Raw genomic sequence first — 22,275 nt, 5'->3', positions numbered from 1 at the left:
TATTTTTCTTTTGCTCGGTGTTCATTGAACTTCTTGGATACTTCTTAGGTTTATAGTTTTCACTACATTAGGCAATTTTTCAGTCATTATTTTTTCAAATATATTTTCTGTTCCCTATCCTCTTTGCTTTTCATCAGGGACTTCAAGTACACATGTATTAGGCCACTAGAAGTTAAACTCACAGCTCACATATGTGCTGGGTTTTGCCCTCCAAATCTTTGCTTTCTGTCTTCTATTTTTGATCATTTCTGTTGTGCTGGCTTCAAGTTCAGTAGCCTCTACTTTTGCGATGTGTAATGTGCCACCAATCCCATCCAGTTTTGGGGTTTTTAAAAAAAATCTCAATGTTATTTTCATCTCTAGAAATTTGTTTTGTGTTTTTCTGACTTCTTCAGTGTCCCTGTTCAACTTTTTGAACAGATGGAATATATTTATAATAACTGTGTGAATGTGTGCTAATCCTAACATTTATATCAGTTTTGTATTGGTTTTCATTTTATTTTTTTAATGGGTCCCACTTTTCTGTTTCTTTGCTTCCCTGGTGTGATAGACAGAATATTAAGAATGACCCCCAGAATCCCTCCCCCATGAATATGATGGGGTATCACTTCTGTGATAATATTACATTACATGGCAAAGGAGATTTTTGCATATGTAATTTAGGTTACTAATCAGTTGACTTTGAGTTATCGTAAAGGACAGTTATATGGGTGGGCTTAATAAAATCACATGAGCCCCTTAAAAGTAGAAAATTTTCTCTGGCCAGTGGCAGAAGGGGAAGTCAGATATGAATCATAAAAAGGATTTTATGTGCCATTGCTGGCATAGAGATGGGGGGGCGGTCACATGAGGAGGGATGCAGGTCCACTCTAGAACTTGAAAACAGCCCCTGGCTGTCAGCCAGCAAGGAAATAGGATCCCTATTCTTACAGCTGCAGGAAACTAGATTCTGCCAATACCCTGAATGAGCTTAGAAGCAGGTTCTTCTTTAGAACTTCCAGATAAGAGCCTAGCCTGGCAGACACAATGATTTCAGCCTTATGAGATCTTTGACAGAGAATGCAGACCAGCCCACTCAAACTCTGGCCTACAAAACTGTTAGATAATAAATGGGTGTTGTTTTAAGCCACTACATTTGTGATAGTTGGTAATGCAGCAATAGAAAACAAATATACCAGATAATCTCTGATTAAATGCCAGACATTTGGAATTTCAGCTTGTTAGGTGCTGGGTATTTTTGTATTCCTACAAATATTACAAATATTTTTGAGCTTTGTTCTGGGTCATAGTTAGGTTACTTGGAAACAGTTTGATCTTTTGGGTAATGCTTTTAAGATTTGTTATGTGGGACTAGAGCATCATTTAGTCTAAGGGTAACTATTCTCTACTCCTGGGGCAAGACTGAAGACTTGGTCTGGAGAACCTTCTGCACAACTCAGGGATTCTGTCTCTGGACAGCTGTATTTTTTCCTTTACTCTGCCTGTGAAATCTCGCCACCTCAGTCAGTTCAGCCTCAATACTCTCAGTTCTGTCTCCTTAACTCAGGTAGTCCACTTGGCTCCACCTGAGTTCTCCCTCCCTGTGCTGTGTCCTAGATATTCTCAAGGTAGTAAGCAATCTTAGGACTCTTCTCTCAGGGATCACTGTTCTTCATTGCCTGATGTCCCTTTCCTTTAACACTGTTTTTTTCATATTTTTTGTCTGATTATTTTTTTTTGGTTGAGTTGAGATTAAATACAGACTTTTTTACTTTGTTGAAAGAGTCCTTTGGTTACTTTTAAATAATTAAAAAATTAAGTTTTAATTATTTAAGTTTAATAGGACAGCTTCTACCAGGAAATACTCTTTCTAAAGTGCTATACTATGGGCAGTATCTAAAATTTTAATACTGAGGCACCATTTAAAATTTTAATACACTAAGTCTAGCCCAAATGATGACAAAGCCATATCTCCAGATGCCTAAGCTCACAGTTCCTCATTTTCATTTGAACACTTTTAGTTTGTATTTGCCTAAGGAAATTATAATTACTTTATGCTTAGATAATTATAGCCCATAATTATTTGACTAACTAAACTATTAAAGTGAGAAGATAATGTTATTTTACATCTTAAATAGAACAGAACTCCATCTACTTATGCCAAAAAAAAAACCCCCTATAGTCCTTTCCTGTGTTAGCTATATAACTATTAAACACAACTGTTATTTACATTGTCGGATTTCCTTGTTTCTAATTTCTTTATGTTTATTTTAGTAGGCATATTATTTAGTTTTATGTTTCCCTCCCACATGTTTTATCCACATAATTCTGTAATTTTTCCATGGAATTATAGAAATGAATATTCAGATACACAGGAAGTTTAAGTAACTAGTTTTGTTCTATGCCCGACAGCTGGTGCTGTTCTTTCTATACATTTTTTATAGTTGTTTTAATTAATTAAGAATTTTTAATAGGTTTCTCTAAATAAAGCAGTAAAGATGATAGTTACCTCGAAGATGCTCTGGAAGAAGAGATTTTGTTATTTTAGCAGATATTTTTCCCCCCTATTTCTGAATAGGTAACAACGACATCATTTTATATGTTGAGTATTGATGTTTTCTTATTTGATATTTGTTCATGCTACAGGTACTTTGGAAGTTCGTCTAATGGGCTGTCAAGATATCCTAGAGAATGTCCCTGGACGGTCAAAAGCAGCATCGGTTGCACTACCTGGTTGGAGTCCAAGTGAAACCAGATCATCTTTCATGAGCAGAACGAGTAAAAGTAAAAGTGGAAGTAGTCGAAATCTCCTAAAAACCGATGACTTATCCAGTTCAGTAATCAGATTTTTTTATCAATCATGTAACAAATTAAAGGACCTATACAAAGGGCTGAGCAGTGGGGACAGAGAAGAGTGAGACGAGTTAGAGTTGGACAACAAACTTTAAAATTATGATTTCCATAATTTAAATTTAAAATATCAAAAGCTATAATGACAGGAAAATTTAAAAGACTACAAAATTTACCCTGCTGAAAATATGTTAGAAAACTGAATGACATATAACATTAATTCTTTGGGAATAATGAAATATTGAACATCTTTATGTCAAACTCTTTGTGTCACATCTTGATTCTTTTAATGGTATAATGACACCTCTAAACTAACGTTGAAATTTTGATAGCTAACCACTGAACTAAACATGTTTAACTAGGACTGGGTCCCAGAAGTAAACTGAAATGGGGCAGTGGGTAAAGGTGGTAAAGTAAAATGGGAGAGGTTTATGAAGTACTTTGGAGACACTGTAAAGTAATCATAAACTATCATGTAATTATACAACTGGTGGAAAAGGCATGTGACAATTCAGCCTAGTACAGTATGTCTGTGCTTTCCTGTATCTAGAGAGAGACTTTAGGAAAAATGTGAAAATAAAAATTGTTTAAGGTAACAACATTAATAAATAGCAAATGTAGAGAGAGAGAAACTGGATGACTGATATTGACATATAAATATACACACACACCTGACAAACAATTACTGGTCACCTGTTAGTCCTTTCAGTTACATTTTAATATAAACGAAATAGCGATTACTATTTGTGTTTTTGTGAAACACAAAGGATAACTTGGGAGGGTCTAGTGGGAGTGTATATATAAAACTAGCCATTTAAGATTCAAAAGCTTCAATAGTGAGTAAGAAAAACTTATTTTCAAAGGATCATAAGACTTTTGTTGATATTAAACAGTGGCATTTCTATTTTAAAGGTTTTAAAATATTTAATCAAGTTTTAAATTGTAATTACAGATGATGTCTGTGCAGTTTTGAAGCTAGATAATACTGTGGTTGGCCAAACTAGCTGGAAACCCATTTCCAATCAGTCGTGGGACCAGAAGTTTACACTGGAACTAGACAGGGTAAGATGAGAAACTTTTTACTTGAATTTTCATTATATTTATAATTCATTTTTAATGTAAATTTTGTTTTAGAAGACTTTGGTAAGTTTTATTCTTAACAGCATATAAGAAGGACCTAGGTATTTTTGACATTTCTCATCTGATGAGGTATACATAAATCTACCTTATCAGATTGCTGCAGGAGTTTTCATTTGTGCAGTGATTTGAAAATGTATACTTTGTACTACCCTGAAAGATCAGCAATCAGGTGACATCTAATATTGAAATTTTTTTTATTTTAATAGTGTGCTCTCTGACAACTAAGGTGATTCTTCTGACTCACCACTTGTTGGTTATATTATCAAAGCTGGATTTGAAGTGAGCTATTGTGCTCAGACAACCATTCCTCCATGTATCTCAGTGGCTTTCATGAATAATGTGAGTGGCTAGAATGCAATCTGTAGCTGTAGAACCCAGCAGAAGTTAACTTGGTCCACAGTAGATTTAAATCCACGATGATAACTTTATTATTTAGATTCTAATCTATCCGTTGGGGTGTGGGAAGAAAATATTAAAACTTAATCATAATTTTATCTAAAAAATAAGAAAGATATTAAGCTTTTTATCATTTAGTATTCAGATTGATGGTACATATGTCATTTTAAAAATTACATATATGGGGGTGGCGGTGGGGGTGGAATGAATTGGGAGATCGGGATTGACATGTATACACTAATATGTATAAAATGGATGACTAATAAGAACCTGCTGTGTAAAAAACTAAAATAAAATAAAATTCAAATATAAAAAAATAAAATTAAAATTACATATATTAGTGAGAGCAGATTTACAGTGCTTATTGATGATGTGAGGTGGCAATTACTGCTCTGGCCTCTACTTTTAAAATACTTTTTCCAGTTTATTTTTTTCTGTCTCACAGCCAGTATCTTAATCAGGCCCTCATCGTTGCTTTTCTTGGTTCACATACTGTGTCTGACACATAAATATTAAATGTACTTGAACAAAATGCTTAACTTTTTATGTATACCAGTTTCCTTATCTTTAATACTATCTACCGCACTGAAATGTGTGAGGATTAAATCCATGTAAAAATCTTAGGCTAGTGGTAGGAACTCAATTAATGTTGGCTATTTTTACTAAAGTAATTTACTAACTAATCTCCATGTGTCTGAGAACCAGACTGATCTTCAAAGAATAATACTTTCATCTAGGCATTCATTCTCTAGTTTAGGATCATTCATTTAATTCATTAAAAATTATTATGAAATTATTTGTTCATTTATTCCTTGATGCATACTGTATTCCAGGCACTTCCAGGTGATAGATTAGCAACAAACAGTATAAACAAGATCTCTCCAGATTTCCTTAAGGAACTTATACCTCAGTGGCTTCTCAGTATATGTCTGATTATTTGCAGACTTTTTACCATTACGTCTGAAACTGTGTATGATTTCAGTTAAAAAGATATTGAGGACATTGAATACTAGGCTAAGGTGTTTATACTTGTTGGCAGTGGGGATGAGAGAGACATAATGGAAAAATTGATCTTGGGGTATGTATGAAGAATGAATTTGAGAGAATAGAGACTAAAGGCATATAAATTGGCAGGAGGTTACTCCAGTGCTACAACTGTAAGGTGAAGAGAACTTGAAGTAAAATGTGGCAGTAGGAATAGAAAGAAAGAGATATATATATAGGAATTGCTGTAATGGAACTCTTAGGCTTAATAGTCAGTGATTTTCTGTTCTGTGTCAGGCACCATTCTAGATGCTGGTTATGATTGACCAAAATGGTCAAAGTCCCTATATTTATGGACCTTATATTCTAATGAGGGAAGACAAATAGTTAACGAGTTATTTTTTTTTAAATCTTCAAGTGCAATGAAGGAAGTAAATAAAGTATTGTAAATAAGGGGGTGGGGGCTATTTTAGGTAGAGGACATAATTAGGGAAAGTCTCTTTGAGGAGGCTACGTCTGACTTGAAACCAATGGGGGGAAAGTTGCCAGACTTACAAAGATCCAGGTAGAGTGTTCCCAGCAAAGGAGAAAAAACATACAACGCCTTGGGGTAGGAGAAAACTTGATGTGTTGCAAGAATAAAAATCATGAACAGAGATCAGTGTAAAGAAGTAAAAGAGCAGAGGCAGGTGGGTGTCAGATTACTAGGGTCTTTATAGTCAATAAATTAGAAGATAGTGAAGGACTTTTAATAGGGGATTTTTCATCATCTGATTTAGATGATCAAATAGAAATAATATAAATATAGAAGCTAATAAAAGAGTTAGCAGCCCATAATGGGAAAGAGTTTATAAAGAAAGAATAAAAAGGTCTAACAATCAAATCTTAAGTAGTGTTCCAAGTATAGGAGGAGAAGGAAGGTTTGCCAAAGAGAAATAGAAAACTCTGGGTTGGATCAGATCATACCCTAGATCAGATCTTAACCTTATAAAAGCTTATCGAGTGAAGAGTTGCTGGAATGGTGAGGTGATGAAAATCCTGTTACATATGGAACTTTTGAAGGAAAATGGGATTTAAAATCTATTAAAGAAGAGATTTAACAAAGATTTGGTAACTCTTTAAAGTTAAAAGGAGGAACACGTAAAACAAGAATTAAACTAGTGATAGCAATGAGATTTCCTTTTGTGTGTGTTGACTCTGATGGCTTGGTGGTAACTTTCTGGAGCTCACTGTCAAGGTTTACTGGATGGGTCCTTGTTTATGCTGATCAAGTAGCAGTGTTTGCCAGATGCTTGGAAAAGGGGCAAGTGGTAAGCCGTAGTACAGGTTCCTTCCATCCTTGGATTGACTGTATACTTTGTGGGTGTGGAAGACAAAGCAGAAGTCAATGATGGCAGATTTCATTTCAGTACAAAGAATAGTACTATTAAAAAATGAACTGAGCTGCTGTAGTAAGTTCTCTCTCAGTAAAGTTTTTTTTAACTTTTTATTTTATATTGGGGTATAGTTGATTAACAAAGTTGTGTTAGTTTCAAGTGTACAACAAAGTGATTCAGTTATACATATACATGTATGTATTCTTTTTCAAATTCTTTTCCCAATTAGGTTGTTACAGAATATTGAGCAGATCTCCCTGTGCTATACAGTAGGTCCTTGATGGTTATCCATTTTAAATATAGCAGTGTGTACATGTCAATCCCAAACTCCCTAACTATTCCTCCCTCCCACCCTGCCCCCCCGGTAACCACAAATTAGTTCTCTAAGTCTGTGAGTCTGTTTCTGTTTTACATAAGTTCATTTGTATCTTTTTTTTTTTATAGATTCCACATATAAGCAATGTCATACAATATTTCTCTTTCTCTGTCTGACTTACTTCACTCAGTATGACAGTCTCTAGGTCCATCCATGTTGCTGCAAATGGCATTATTTCATTCTTTTTAATGGCTGAGTAATATTCCATTGTGTATATGTACCACATCTTCTTTATCCATTCCTCTGTTGATGGACATTTAGGCTGTTTCCATGTCTTATCTATTGTAAACAGCGCTGTAGTGAACGTTGGGGTGCATGTATCCTTTCGGACCATGTTTTTCTCCGGGTAATGCACAGGAGTGGGATTGCAGGATCATATGGTAGCTCTATTTTTAGTTTCTTAAGGCTCTCTCAATAAAGTTGAATGAGCAACTCATATAAGAGAGATTTAAGGGAATTGTTGTATCAGAAAAAGATTACACTTCCAAGATTTTTTTCAAGTCTGATATTTTCTGTTTTTCAACTCTGATTTTTTTTCAACTGTGATATTTGCTAGAACTAGTATTGTTACATGCTGTAAATTAGCTGTTTAATTAAATAGTTAGACCAATATAATTCAGTCAAGCCCACCAGAGAGGGAAATGCAGTTGAGGTTGTTAGTGTATATGGATATCGTTATATACATGTCTTGTTATATTTGCATCTTCCTTCTAAACTGTGAATACATGTAATATTTATGACTCTAAAATGTTTCAGTTTCCATTCATTCTTAAATTAATAGGTTTGCTATAACATTGGTCTTGAAGCCAGACAAACTGGATTCACTTACTTATTAGATATTTGATGGTAGACAAGATACATAACCTTACTACTGGGCATTTATTTCACCATCTCTAAAATGGGGATAAAATATAATCCTTACAGGACTGTTAAGAAGAAATGCTTTGTGTTGCCTGGCACATTTAGCTACTCAGTGACTTTAGTTCTTTCTTTAGCCCTAGGCTGTGACATGTGGCTATGAATTTGAGTATAATGGAAGAGCATGTTAAGTAATGGGAAATTAACTGGTTGAATGTCATTTTCTTTCATTTCAGAGCCTATTTAAAGTAATTATAGGATTTTAATGAGTGTTATGATCAAAATGAAATTTAAGACATTTATTGTTAAAGGGAAAATGGCTGGTTAGAAGATTTCTCTTGTAGCCAGGTTATTGTGTTAGAGTTTTGTATTTAAAATAGAACTTAAAAGTAGTTAAGTGTCTTGCCATCATTTTATAATTAAGGAAACTGAGAACCATAGTGATTACATATTGATAAATTTCAGAGCTGGTACTAGACCTCGAGTGTCCTTCAAACTGCTCTTTCCTCTGTGGTGATTTGTATGAGATAGAAAGTTAGTGGCAAAAAGGAGGAAACAGCAGAAGACGATGAAAGCCTGGTAAAGAGAAAATAATTTAATATTACCCAAGCTACAAGCTTAGAAAACTAGAAAGACTGATAACTGTTGATTGGTTGTTTTTACTTGCACTTTTAATTCTCACCTAAAATTGTTTTTCTTCTTCATGGCATCAGACTTTCTTCCCACTTTGGAGTAACCCTCCCTTAAAAACGTTGAAGACACTGCATAGCTAAGTAAAGCTGTTCTCCCAGAGGCCAGTTAGACCTTCTGGGTTCCTGATATGCATGTTATGTATCCCTAATTGGATTATAAGCTCCTCTTTGGATTCCACATTCCTTATTGTGATAAATCCTTCTGTTTACACAGTACATTTTACTTTTCATGTGCTTTTTTTAGTCTTTTACTTTATTCCTTATATTTATAGAATATTTATTTATAGAAAATGTTTATAGAAACATTTATAGAAAATATTATTTTAAACTGACATGTTCATGCTCAGTATTTTGCCTCAAATGTCAAGTTTCTTTCCTATGACATTCTGGAACTAAGTTGTCTATACTGTTTCTATCCTTTCCAAAATACAAAAATTCATAGGACTTTTTATTTATTTATTTTTTATTTTTGGTCACGCCACGTGGCTTGTGGGGTCTCAGTTCCCCAACGAGGGGCTGAACCCAGGCCATGGCAGTGAAAGCCCAGAATCCTAACCACTGGGCCACCAGGGAACACCCAGATAGGTCTTTTTTGAGTTTTGAGATACTATAGAAATTATCTAGATCTAGAATGATCTAGAAAAGTTCAGTTATGTTCCTGGGCGCTCAGGGCTCTGCAGAATTATTTCAGATGGCAACACAGACCCTTTTTTTTTCTTTTTGTTTTGAGATTCTGGGTAAGATGTCATTTGGAATTTGCTGCTTTAAAAAAAAAAAGTTTTGAAAATTGCTGGTGTAATCCAGCCCCCTCATTTTACAGATTAATAAGGATATTATTATGGCCTAGGGGTTAAATAACTAGCCTGAGCTATAATCTAGGATTCTGAAGTGTCCTGTCAGTTCTGTGTTCTTTCTGTTATCAGGTTACCCTTTTTATATTTTCTTATAAAATTTGTTCTTTCTTAATGTTTATTATAAACACAGTAGCTATGTAATTTCACATTTTTTCTGAATTCCCTCAGCCCTCCTGCTGTAAAAGTTTAATCCTCCCATGAGAGATTGAAATAAAAAGCAGGACCCTTTATATCTAACCTTTTCCCATTCACATTTCCTTTTGATTTACTTTGCTAATGTAATAGAGAATGATCTTTATGAATATTAGAAACAGGATGAACTGAAACTTAGAAAAATTTTAGCAGGAGCCAGTTCTGTTAAGAGCAGAGTACTAGAGAACGTTCACTGATCAATGGAAAAGGAAGAAGAGAACATCCAGGAAGTGAGAGCCAGTAAAAATGTAATAGGGTTAATAGATTAGAAGTAACAGTGGCATTGAAGGACCAGTGGATGTTGAGGGACTAGAAAGAGTGAGCTAGTAGAATGTTAGGAGGTGATGGTCAGAGAGAAGGATTCAAACAGCTGAGATTGTGGAAAGATTGTAGATATTGGTAGGAGTGAGAGGCTAAGGTATCCAAGAACTCAAGGGATTCTTATTATTTATTGGTTTCACATTTTCAGAAATTGCCTATACATACTACTCTTAAACCATCCACACTCCTATCCTCATTCTTCCAAATAATTAGGTTAAATCAGTAACTCAGTGTTTATATTATTATGACTATGTAAATATTGTTTACAGATGAACCATGTTCCATACCATGATTACATTCTCTTTTTAGTACCAAGACTCACTTTGGGCAAATAATTGCCCTTTTTTTAATTGTTTATTTTGTTTTGCTTTGCTTAGTTTTCTATATACCTATCCTTTATCACCAGAATCTCCAGAAGGACTCTAGAATAACTCTATGTAGGCAGTTGTATCAGCAAGCTGTCAGTCATCCTGGGACCCACTCTACTCCCCAGCAACATCCTTTCTGGAGCCTTACATCTTTCTGCTCCAATTTAAATGACTGCCATATAGCTTTTATCTTTCACCATAATCCTATTGGATCACCTGAGTCTTGAATTTCTCTTTCAGCTTTCTTGTTTTACTTCCTCATTTTGGTGGATCATATCCCACATTTACATGCTGAGAAAAGAGTGAATGAAAGTTTTAGAGATCTTGCATATCTGAAATATCTTTATTCTGCTGTCATGCTTGGAGTCTAGAATTCTAGGTTGGAGATTATTTTCATTAAGAATTTTAAGGAATTGTATTCTAGTATTGTAGTTGAGATTGCTTACGTGTCTTTGATTTCTAATCTTTGATTTTGATTTGCTTTTTCTTTTTTAAAGATTTAAAGATTTTTATCTTTTTTTCCCTGGGGTTCTGTGATTTCTTAATGGTGTACCTTAGGCGTAGGTGGTTTTCACTCTTTGTGATACTGTGTGGCACCTTCAGTTTTGAAAGCTCATTCTTCAGATTTGAGAAATCACATTTATTTGATAATTTCCTCTTCATTTTCAGTGTCTCTCTTGCTAATTGAACCTTTTAGATTGACCCTCTGATTTTCTTATCTTTTATCTATTGTCTGTCAGTGTGTCTTTTTGTTCTGCTTTCTGGGAAAGTTTGATACTTTTATTTGCCAAGATTTGATTGACAAACTTATATCTGATATTATATTTTTAATTTCTAAAAGTTTATTCTTTTAAATATCTTGTTTTCCTCTCACGGGGATAATATCCTCTCTTACATTTTAGAGGATATCAGTTTTCCGTTTTCTTCTCCCTGAATTAATTGTCTTTATTTATCCTGAGATCCATTTCATAATCTCTGTTTATCATATTGCAGATTTGGTGAAATATATGGCCACCCTTGGCTGTCTTAAAATGAGCCGTTAAGAAAATGATGGGAAGTTTTGTATGTGGAGCTCTTCCTTACCCAAGTTCTGAACTAGTTAAAATAAAGAAAGGTGTGACTAATGGAAAATAAAATGTCATTATGAGCTGATATTTGAAAGTGTGGTTGGGTGTGCAACAATAATGGGGCTATACTCAGTCCCTTAGATCATTGTGGGCTCCAGCTCATATAAAACTTAAGGCATAGCAGAGAAAAACAAATTGTATACTTCCATTTAACAGCCCAGCTCTCAAGGAAGGAAGGAAGAAATGGACTGGATTATTCATGTCCAGTTTCTCTCCCAGTCTTTTATCAGATAACTCACTCCAGGAGATGAATAAGAGGGTTAAGGTGGAGACCTAGATATTTAGGAGAATAATGAAAATTATTCCTCATAGAAACCATGATAATGAGCAAGATGCTTTCCTCCCTATAAAAGGATAAAAATGCATGCAAACATCTAAATGGGGTGTGAAACATCTTAATATAGAACAAGCCATAGAATAGAAATACAAAGAAATTTTAATTTCTTCCATGTGTGAGCTAACATTCAGCATACTACTGTTGTTTTTGGCTGTACCACGTGGCTTGCAGGATCTTAGTTCTCTGACCAGGGATTGAACCCAGGCCATTGCAGTGAAAATGCCAAGTCCTAACAACTGGACTGCCAGGGAATTCCCACATTCGGCATATTGTTTAATCTGAGATGCTAGTTTTTTGTTTGTTTGTTTGTTTTAATATTTATTAGAGTATAGTTGATTTACAGTGTGTGTTAGTTTCAGGTGTACAGCAAACTGAATCAGTTATACATATACATATATCCACTCTTTATTAAATTCATTTCCCATGTAGGCCATTACAGAGTACTGAGTAGAGTTCCCTGTGCTGTACTGTCCTTATTGATCATCTGTTTTATATATAGTATTGCATATATGTCAATCCCAATCTCCCAATTTATCCCACCCCCCTCCTTACCCCCTGGTAACCCCCTGGTAAACAAATAAGTTTGTTTTCTACATCTGTAACTCTATTTCTATTTTGTAGATAAGTTCATTTGTACCCATTTTTTAGATTCCACATATAAGCGATATCATATGATATTTGTCTTTGTCTGACCTACTTCACTCAGTATGACAATCTCTAGGTCCAGTCCATGTTGCTGCAAATGGAATTATTTCATACTTTTTTATGGCTGAGTAATATTCCATTGTATATATGTACCACATCTTCTTTATCCATTCCTCCATGATGGACATTTAGGTTCCTTCCATGTCCTGGCTGTTGTAAATAGTGCTGCAGTGAGCACTGGGGTGCATGTATATTTTCGAATCATGTTTTTCTCTGGATATATGCCCAGGAGTGGGATTGTTGGGTCATATGGTAGCTATATTTTTAGTTTTTTAAGGAACCTTCATACTGTTCTCCATAGTGGCTGTACCAGTTTTACATTCCCACCAACAGTGTAGGAGGGTTCCCTTTTCTCCGCACCCTCTCCAGCATTTATTGTTTGTAGATTTTTTGATGATGGCCATTCTGACCAGTGTGAGGTGGTACCTCATTGCAGTTTTGATTTGCATTTCTCTAATAATTAGTGATGTTGAGCATCTTTCCATGTGCTTTTTAGCCATCTGTATGTCTTCTTTGGAGAAATGTCTGTTTAGGTCTTCCACCCATTTTTTGATTGGGTTGTTTCTTTTTTTGATATTGAGCTGCATGAGCCATTTGTATATTTTGGAGATTAATTCTTTGTCGGTTGCTTTGTTGGCAAATATTTTCTCACATTCTGAGGCGTGTCTTTTAGTTGTGTTTATGGTTTCCTTTGCTGTACAAACGCTTTCAAGTTTAATTAGGTCCCATTTGTCTATTTTTGTTTTTATTTTCATTACTCTAGGAGGTGAGTAGAAAAAAATCTTGCTGCGATAAAAGAGTGTTCTGCCTATGTTTTCCTCTAAGAGTTTTATAGTATCTGACTTTACATTCAGAACGGTCTTTAATCCATTTTGAGTTTATTTCTGTGTATGGTGTAGGTAGTATTCTAATTTCATTCTTTGACATGTAGCTGTCCAGTTTTCCCAGGACCACTTATTGAAGAGACAGTCTTTCCTCCATTGTATATTCTTGCCTTCTTTGTCATAGATTAGGTGACCATAGGTGCGTGGGTTTATCTCTGGACTTTCTGTCCTGTTCTGTTGAGCTGTATTTCTGTTTTTGTGCCAGGACCATGCTGTCCTGATTACTGTAGCTTTGTCGTATAGTCTGAAGTCAGGGAGCCTGATTCTTCCAGCTCGGTTTTTCTTTCTCAAGATTGCTTTGGCTATTCGGGGTCTTTTGTTGCTTCCATACAAATTGTAAAGTTTTTTGTTCTAATTGTGTGCAAAATGCCATTGGTAAATTGATATGGATTGCACTGAATCTGTAGATTGCTTTGGGTAGTATAGTCATTTTCACAATGTTGATTCTTCCAATCCAGGAACATGGTATATCTCTCCATCTGTTTGTGTCATCTTTGATTTCTTTCATCAGTATCTTATAGTTTTCTGAGTACAGGTCTTTTACCTCCTTAGGTAAGTTTATTCCTAGGTATTTTATTCTTGAGTTGCTGTCTTTTAACTTATAATGGAGCTATAATAATACTTACCCTTTTTACCTCTTTTGCTGCTTCCAATTCTATTACTATCAAATGACACATCTTATCCTCTGAGGCTATATGAGTTCTCTGAGCCAATGAACTATATATATAATTCTCTTTTCCCCCCATCCCTCTATCATCTCTTGACCACCAGGCACTTGCCAGTATCCTTAAGGACTTTGGTTCTTCACTCCAGCATCCCACCATCATTATGGGGGATTTTAAACATCTAACTATCTAAACAACAACCCATTTAACATATTATTTCAAACTTCTTTGAATGCATCAACCCCAGTATACCTTTGCTCCTTGTCATTTTAGCAATGAATCGTTCTGAAATCTTAAATTTAGTATCCTAAACTGTTACCAAATCTGCATAAAGCACCTAGTTTAACCCCTTGTACATAATGGTTTTGCTGTAAATGATAGCTTATGTTATTATTGTTACTCCTCTGGCTCTTTTACTTCTTTGTTACCACACAGCTAGATGTTTGGTCAAACATTTCCATTTCCTTGATTCTTCAGGAAGGAGTTTAGGAAGGGGCCATCAGAAAATTTCATTTTCTTCTCTGTTTACCCTAAAACTATTGTTACCCTTTACCATTTCCTTACTGATGCCCCCACAGCATCCTTCAACCTTGTCTTTATAGGTATGTAGGTTTTGGTTGGGAAATAAGATACATGATTAGAAATAGGAACTATATGTGTATACACTGAGGCAGAAAAGTTTGTAATAGGTTTGGAATAATAGTGAGTCTTTGGAACTTTTTCTAGGATGTGAATTGATATAGGGTGCAGTTATATATAACTGTTACAGCACTAAATAGTTTGTATCACAATTGTTTTCTTTTCTGCTCCCACATCTATAGGGGGCAGACTTTTCAAGCAGAGGTCATAGCTTTGTATTCTCCATTATCTCAGTCTCAGTCTTCTCTGTGTTTCTCATTTTCCCAAAAGATCCTAAGGTTTCCTTCTTTTTGTCACATTAGTTCCAGCTGAGAATCACCCTCATTGAACTCCTGAACTGAAAACAGATATTACTGTTTCCTGAGGTGGTAGTTTTCTCTTTGCCGCATAGTAGATTCTGATGGTCCCCTTCCCTGTCCCTCTCTTTGTCTCTGGAGGCTGATAGCTGCGGGTTTGAATCAGTGGGCTCTGACATGAAAGGGGAGACAATGTTAGACGATCTAAGGGCAGGAGGAGAGGGTAATCAGGGTGTTCGTTTCCTTCTCTCCTTCCCTTTTTTACAGCAGTGTTCATCTATGGCTACAGTTCCTGTTTGACAGTTCCTTTTCCAAGATCCAGTTCTCACTGAATTCTGATAACTGTTTCTTCTTGCTCATTCAGGCTAGGAGTGGTAATAGATTTCTCCTGTAGCTAATCCTCAGATACTTCCATCCTTGTTGATTCCCTAACCTGAATCTTACCTTCATAAATAGCCAATTTTTAAAACTTAAACTCTTTTTGAGTGTGCAGTCTCTTTACTGCTGGGTTGATGTTTCCCAAGCCTATGTTGTCCTCAGAAGCCCATAGAAGACCAAATAATCAAAGGAAGAGACCAATTAATGTGACACCTGACATGTGTACCTTTACAAATCTCACCTTTCCTTGGCTTTTGAATTTTCCATGCTTTGAATAATTTTCTCTCTTTTAGTAGCTGCAGAAAATTTGCTTTTTGCCCTTTCTTTCCTTTTCAGCAGTGAAATCTCCCTCTCATTTTCACCTATCAGAGGTTCCCAAACTTTCTCGATTCACAACATCCTCAGTGTTCCAGTAATTTTTTTACAGTGCGTCTCTAGGCCAAAAGAAATGCCCAGTAGTTCCATTTATTAAGAAGTAGTTACTGGGAACTCCCTGACAACCAGTGGTTAGGACTCCAGGCTCTCACTGCCAAGGGCCCGGGTCCGATCCCTGGTCAGGGAACTAAAATCCCACAAGCCGCATAGTGTGGCCAAAAATTAAAATTAAATTAAAAAAAGAAGTAGTTACTAACAAAAAGCTTGTGCACAGCAAAGGACACCATCAAGAAAATGAAAAGGCAATCTACAGAATGGGAGAAGATATTTGCAAGTCATCTATCAGATAAGAAATTAATATTGCAAAATATATAAAGAACTTGCACAACTCAATAGCAAGAACAACAAAAAATAATCTGATTTAAAATGGGCAAAGAAACTGAATAGACATTTTTCTAAAGAAGACATCCAGATGGCCAACAATTACATGAAAAGGTGCTCAACATCACTAATCATCAGGGAAATGCAATTCAAATCCACAGTGAGATATCACATGTTAGCATGGCTGTCATCAAGAAAACAAGAGATAAGTGTTGGCGAGGATGTGGAGAAAAAGGAACCCTTGTGCACTGTTGGTGGGAATAAATTGGTTCAGCCAATGTGGAAAACAGTATGGAGGTTCCTCAAAAAATTAAAAATAGAACTGCCATATGATCCAGCAATCCAACTCTTGGTATATATTCAATGGAAATGAAAACAGGATATTGAAGAGATATCTGCACTCCCATGTTCATTGCAGCATTATTCACAATGGCCAATATCTGGAAACAGTCTGTGTCCATTAAAAGATGAATGGATAAAGAAAATGTGGTACATATATACAATGGAATATTATTTAACCATGAGAGGGAAGGAAAAACTGCCATTGTGACAACATGGTTGGACCTGAGGACATTATCCTAAGTGAAAGAAGTCAGACAGAGAAAGACAAATATTACGTGGTATCATTTACATGTGAAATCTTAAAAAGTCAAACTCATAGAAACCAAGAGTAGAAAAATGCTTGTACAGAGAGGTTGGTAAAAAGGTACAAACTTTCAGTTATAAGATAAATAAGGTCTGAGCATCTAATGTATAGTGCAATGTATAATGGTGACTAGTTAATAATACTATATTGTGTGAATGAAATTTGCTAAGAGAACAGAACTTAAATGTTCTTACCAAATATAAATATTGTGTGTGTGTGTGTGTGTGTGTGTGTGTGTGTGTGTAAAATAGGTGATAGATGTGTTAATTAGATGGGAGGAATTCTTTATTAGTATATATATGTATATGTGTATCAAATCATCATGCCAACTACTTTAGAAAAAGTAGCTACTATTTACTTTTGGGCCTTACAGAGACTTCAGACAAACCATAGATTCCTTAGTTCTACCACAGTTTCTTCTTTGATCCTAGGTTCAGATTCCTAAGACGACAAAATGAAACACAAGTTGGGACAGTTTGCCAGTATTGCCAATCTGTACTTAGCTCAGATCATACTGCTCAGCTATTTTGGCAGTGGTTTTACTCCATGTAGAATTTTGTTGCTCTTGAGGTTTGACACTACCTACAAACATGCCCTTGCTTTATGGAATGGACCTGCTTCATCTGGAAAATTGCCAGCAAATGAGCAGTCATACTTGCAGTTTAAATTCAATAAATATCAGTGGCATTTCCCTATATAGAGAGTACTTTGCTTTTCAGATACTATATCCCTGCTTTACTGAATTGCAGTAGATGTTAGGAGTTAAAGGAGGATTGGGGTTCCATGCAACAGTGTTATGAGTAGACATAAAATATCTTAATCTGCTTTGGACTGTGGCCACTCTCCCCCCTTAAATTGTAGAGAGAGTGATACAGGGAACAATGCAAAGTAACAAAAAGTGAAGAGCTTTATACCTAAAATTTCATGTAGAACTCCAGGAAAGCTAATGTAGGCCTTAAGATAACCTTCCATCCCAAATCTCAGGTGTTTCTAACATACTTCAGGTTGAAGAACGGAATAAACAGACAGAGGAAAGAGAAATGAGTTAATATGTGAGTTTTACCAGAGTGGCTAGAAAAAATATAAAGGAGGTGATTTGACCTTCTCTCATCCAGAGAAAGATATACTGTTACAATTTTAGCAGTGTGAAAAGTATAAGAACTTTTAAGAATTACTAATTTCGTCCCTAGTATCTATACCACTTGCATTTGCCTTATCCATAACAAGTTTTCCTCCCTGATACCGTGGAAGAAGATAGGAGAAAGTAGACCTCTCCTTTTCTAATCTAAAATAAAGTAGTCTAAATTACCAACCCCTGGTTCAGTTATGCAGTTTATTTCCCAAAATAACTGTTTTCAAAATACTTAAAATTTTAACTTGAATGGAATATTATAGCATTAATACCCACCACTTCTAAATGCCATTTGCTGATCTTAAAATAATTATCCTCTACTCATCCTTACCCTTTCCTGACAAGTATTCTCTCCCATAGTAATTATGTGTCAGAGAGAAGCAATGAGGTAGGAAGTCCTGAGCTCATATACTCACTGCCAAGATATCTTTTTCTAGTCCTTTTTTTCTGTCTATGAGACCTTTTGGCACATTGTGTCTTGACTCATTTTTTTCATGTTCTGTTTTTTATAAGTATTTTCTGTGTTCATTTGCATCAACTAGTTTTATTATTTAAAGTCAAATGGCTTTTTATTATGCCTACTAGAAGCTTAGATAATAAGATGCATAAGTTCACAAATTGAAAGTTTTTATATGAAAGAAGTAATTTATTACTTTGTTGAGCCTAAAGGGAAAAACATTTATCTCTTTTTGTGGGTGATCCACAAAATCCTGAAAAACAAAATAATGGAGAAGTCTTATGCTTTATAATTAAAATATATGCAGATTATGACTTATTTGTAGAGGTCAATTTATGGCTTGACCTCCAGCTTATAAACTGTGTCCTACAAGTACATTTAATAATTGATGGTTAAAACCTTAAATATATTTTCCACATAAGCATTATTTTTAATGACTACAGAATGTTCCCTCATGTAGATAATGGTATAATACTCTTAAGTTGTCCCTGGTTTTGGGGGGGCTTTTTTGTTTCGTTTTGTTGTGTTTGATGTTGTAATAAATGAACATTTTTCTGTATAAAACTTAGTTTCCTGTTTGCTACCTACCTACTCAGGCCCCTGTAATCACTGGTCTTATTACCTGGTGGTATTCTTTAGAAGATTAAATGACCTAACATTCTTAAAGTGTTTGGCATAGTGTGTGGCACACTGAAAGTGGAGAATAAATGCTATTCACAGACCTTTTCCTGATCAACATTGGGATAAAGAAATAAGAAGGTTTGAAATGGGTTCTTTGAGGTGAACATTGAAGTCTAGCAACAGCACAGCCTATGAAGCCAATAGGAGAAGGAAAATCCAAAAGATTGAAGCTCTGAGATGGAAAGAGTTTCGGTGGTCATTCAAATGTATTGATTGTTCCCAGTTGTGTATTCTTTATCTAAAAGGAATACCTTAACTGGAGAATGTTGGAATATGAATGTCTTCCTTTTAGTTAAAATGTGTAAGTTTGTTATAGTAATATATAATAAACATTATAAAAGCACTCTTTAAAATAGTGCAACCGTTGTATATGTTATCTTTGTTTATTGTATTTGTATTTTATATATTTTATAATATTTTATTCACATGTGTGTCCAATGATGTGTTCCCTGTTTTCTTTATTTTTTATTTAATTATTCTAGTCACGTGAACTGGAAATTTCAGTTTATTGGCGTGATTGGCGATCTCTGTGTGCTGTAAAATTTCTGAGGTTAGAAGATTTTTTAGACAACCAACGGCATGGCATGTGTCTCTATTTGGAACCGCAGGGTACTTTATTTGCAGAGGTAATAAATGTATTTTATTAAATATGCATAACTACCATTGAAATTATATATGTAGGCAACATGATGTAGAAGTGGGAAGAGTATTAGGCTGAATGGCAGACACCTTGAATTCTTGGCTCAACTCTGCCACTAAATAGGTATGTTACCCTAAGACAAGTCATTTATCCTCTCTAGGTCTGTTTTCTCATCTAGAAAATGAGGAGATGGAACTAAATTATATCTCAGATTCTCTAAGTTTTCAAACTTGCAAGTTTATTGAATTTCGTGAACCATAAATCTAATGCTATAGTCATGTCAACTTGAATTTTCTTCACTGCAGGTTACCTTTTTTAATCCAGTTATTGAAAGAAGACCAAAACTCCAAAGACAAAAGAAAATTTTTTCGAAACAACAAGGTAATTACTGAGAAATCAAGTACAAAGTGTTTTGGTGTTATCTTAAATACTTTAAAAATGCATATACTATTTAAAAAGTGATATCCATCTTTTCTTTTGGTTTTCTTCTTATTTGTTCAATTATTTACTTCTAAATTTTGTTATGGAAAATTTGAAACATGCATAAGTATAGAGACTAGTGTGATGTGCCATCACTCAGCTTCAACGACAGTCAGCTTATGTCCAATTTTGTTTCATCTGTGTTCCATCACTCACAACTTCCTCAGATTATTTGAAGCAAACCCAGACATCATATAGATTCATCCATAAATATTACAGTTAGTATCTCTAAAAGATAAGAATTCTGTTTTTAAAACCTTAACCACATACCATTACTAGACTTAAATGAGCAATTCCTACGTGTTTATTTTTAAAACTGATTTTGCTTTTTTGCACTAGCCTTTAATAATGAATAGTTAGGAACTGTATTTTTAAGTGACAAATATTGTTTTTTCTTCATAAATTATAAACCGATGAATATGAATTCTTAAATTATGGCTTTTGGTAATATATTTAAAAAATACTTGTTCTGTTTTCTTTATTTACAATATCCACAGGCAAAACATTTCTCAGAGCTCCTCAAATGAATATTAATATTGCCACTTGGGGAAGACTAGTGAGAAGAGCTATTCCTACAGTAAATCATTCTGGCACCTTCAGCCCTCAAGCCCCTGTGCCTCCTACAGTGCCAGTGGTTGATGTACACATCCCTGAACTAGCACCTCCAGCTAGGTATGTGTCTTAAGATTTTTAAGCATTTCTTTTATAAAATAGTTATTGTGACATTTGTACATATTGATTACAGTGAGCCTATTAAAAGTCTCATTTTTTCCAAATAGTATTTTGAAACTAGTGCTCTGCTTACTTTTAAAACAATAAAATTGTTTGCCTTAATTGTAAAGTTATTTAAAATATATACTTTTGATTACTGCTTTTGGTGAATTGCTTTATCTTTTATAAGTGATTCTGCAGTAACCAAATTGGACTTTGATCTTGAACCTGAGCCTCCTCTGGCCCCACCACGTGATTCTTCCCTTGGAGAAATAGATGAATCTGCTGAATTAAGAGATTTGGATACACAAGGACAGGTAAGGCATTTTAAACCTTGTATAATTCCTTTTCACCAAATGAATTACCAGTAAAAGCATCATAGTGAATGAGATGTTAAAAACATCTCATTTAACATTTTAGTTAAAAAATGCCTGTGTGAACTGTGTTGTTTATGTTTCTTGTGAATGAAACATAAAAACCTCTGGATGCTCATGAGCCAGGAGAGATGGAATAGGCTGCTTAATCTAGGAGCACAGGAGCATGGCTGATATTGGATGACATGTTGCCTGAAACACTGTGCATCTTCTAACTAGGTTAACATGATTTTTGAAAATGCATGTAAGATGAAAGTAATGTATTCATTTTTTTAAATTGAAATATGGTTGATTTACAACATTGTGTTTCAGCTGTACAGCATAGTGATTCAGTATTTTTTCAGATTCTAGTTCATTATAGGTTAGTACAAGATAATGGGTATAATTCCCTGTGCTATACAGTATATCCTATTGCTTATCCACTTTATATATAGTAGTTTGTATCTGTTAATCCCATACCCCTAAATTGTCCCTCCCCCCTTCCTCCTCCCCTTGGTAAGCACAAGTTTGTTTTCTAAATCTATGAGTCTGTTTCTGTTTTGTATATACATTCATTTGTATTATTTTTTAGATTCTACATATGAGTGATATTATATACTATTTATTTCTCTGTCTGACTTATTTCACTAAGCATAATATTTTCTACATCCATCCATGTTGCTGTAGAGGGCATTATTTCATTCTTTTTTGGGGGGGAGTAATATTCCAGTGTGTGTGTGTGTGTGTGTGTGTGTGTGTGTGTGTGTGTGTGTGTGTGTGTGTGTGTGTGTGTGTATACACACACGCACACATTTTTTAAAAATTTTATTGAAGTATAGTTGATTTACAGTGTTGTTTAATTTCTGCTGTATAACAAAGTCACTCAGTTATACATATATATATATTCTATTTCATATTCCTTTGCATTATGGTTTATCACAGGATATTGAATATAGTTCCTTGTGCTATGTTGTAGGACCTTGTTGTTTACCCATCCTATAT

At 34.8% G+C, this 22,275-nt stretch overlaps 1 protein-coding gene across 2 annotated transcripts in view; it reads left to right on the top strand.

Moving 5' to 3' along the window:
* The window catches only part of PKN2 (protein kinase N2), a 129,161-nt gene that overhangs the window by 85,271 nt on the left and 21,615 nt on the right, over positions 1–22,275 (top strand). For both annotated transcript variants that reach the window (XM_082832737.1, XM_082832736.1), the window contains 6 exons: positions 2,626–2,811; positions 3,782–3,891; positions 19,572–19,715; positions 20,035–20,110; positions 20,707–20,881; positions 21,111–21,237. In XM_082832737.1, coding sequence (XP_082688863.1) covers positions 2,626–2,811; positions 3,782–3,891; positions 19,572–19,715; positions 20,035–20,110; positions 20,707–20,881; positions 21,111–21,237 — 818 coding nt within the window. The remainder of the gene's footprint in view (positions 1–2,625; positions 2,812–3,781; positions 3,892–19,571; positions 19,716–20,034; positions 20,111–20,706; positions 20,882–21,110; positions 21,238–22,275) is intronic.

This window comes from Leucopleurus acutus, assembly GCF_964270905.1.
Source record: "Leucopleurus acutus genome assembly, chromosome: 2".
NCBI lineage: Eukaryota > Metazoa > Chordata > Mammalia > Artiodactyla > Delphinidae > Leucopleurus > Leucopleurus acutus.
The sequence above is the reverse complement of the archived record's forward strand: the minus strand, read 5'-3'. Positions and strand labels throughout refer to the sequence as shown.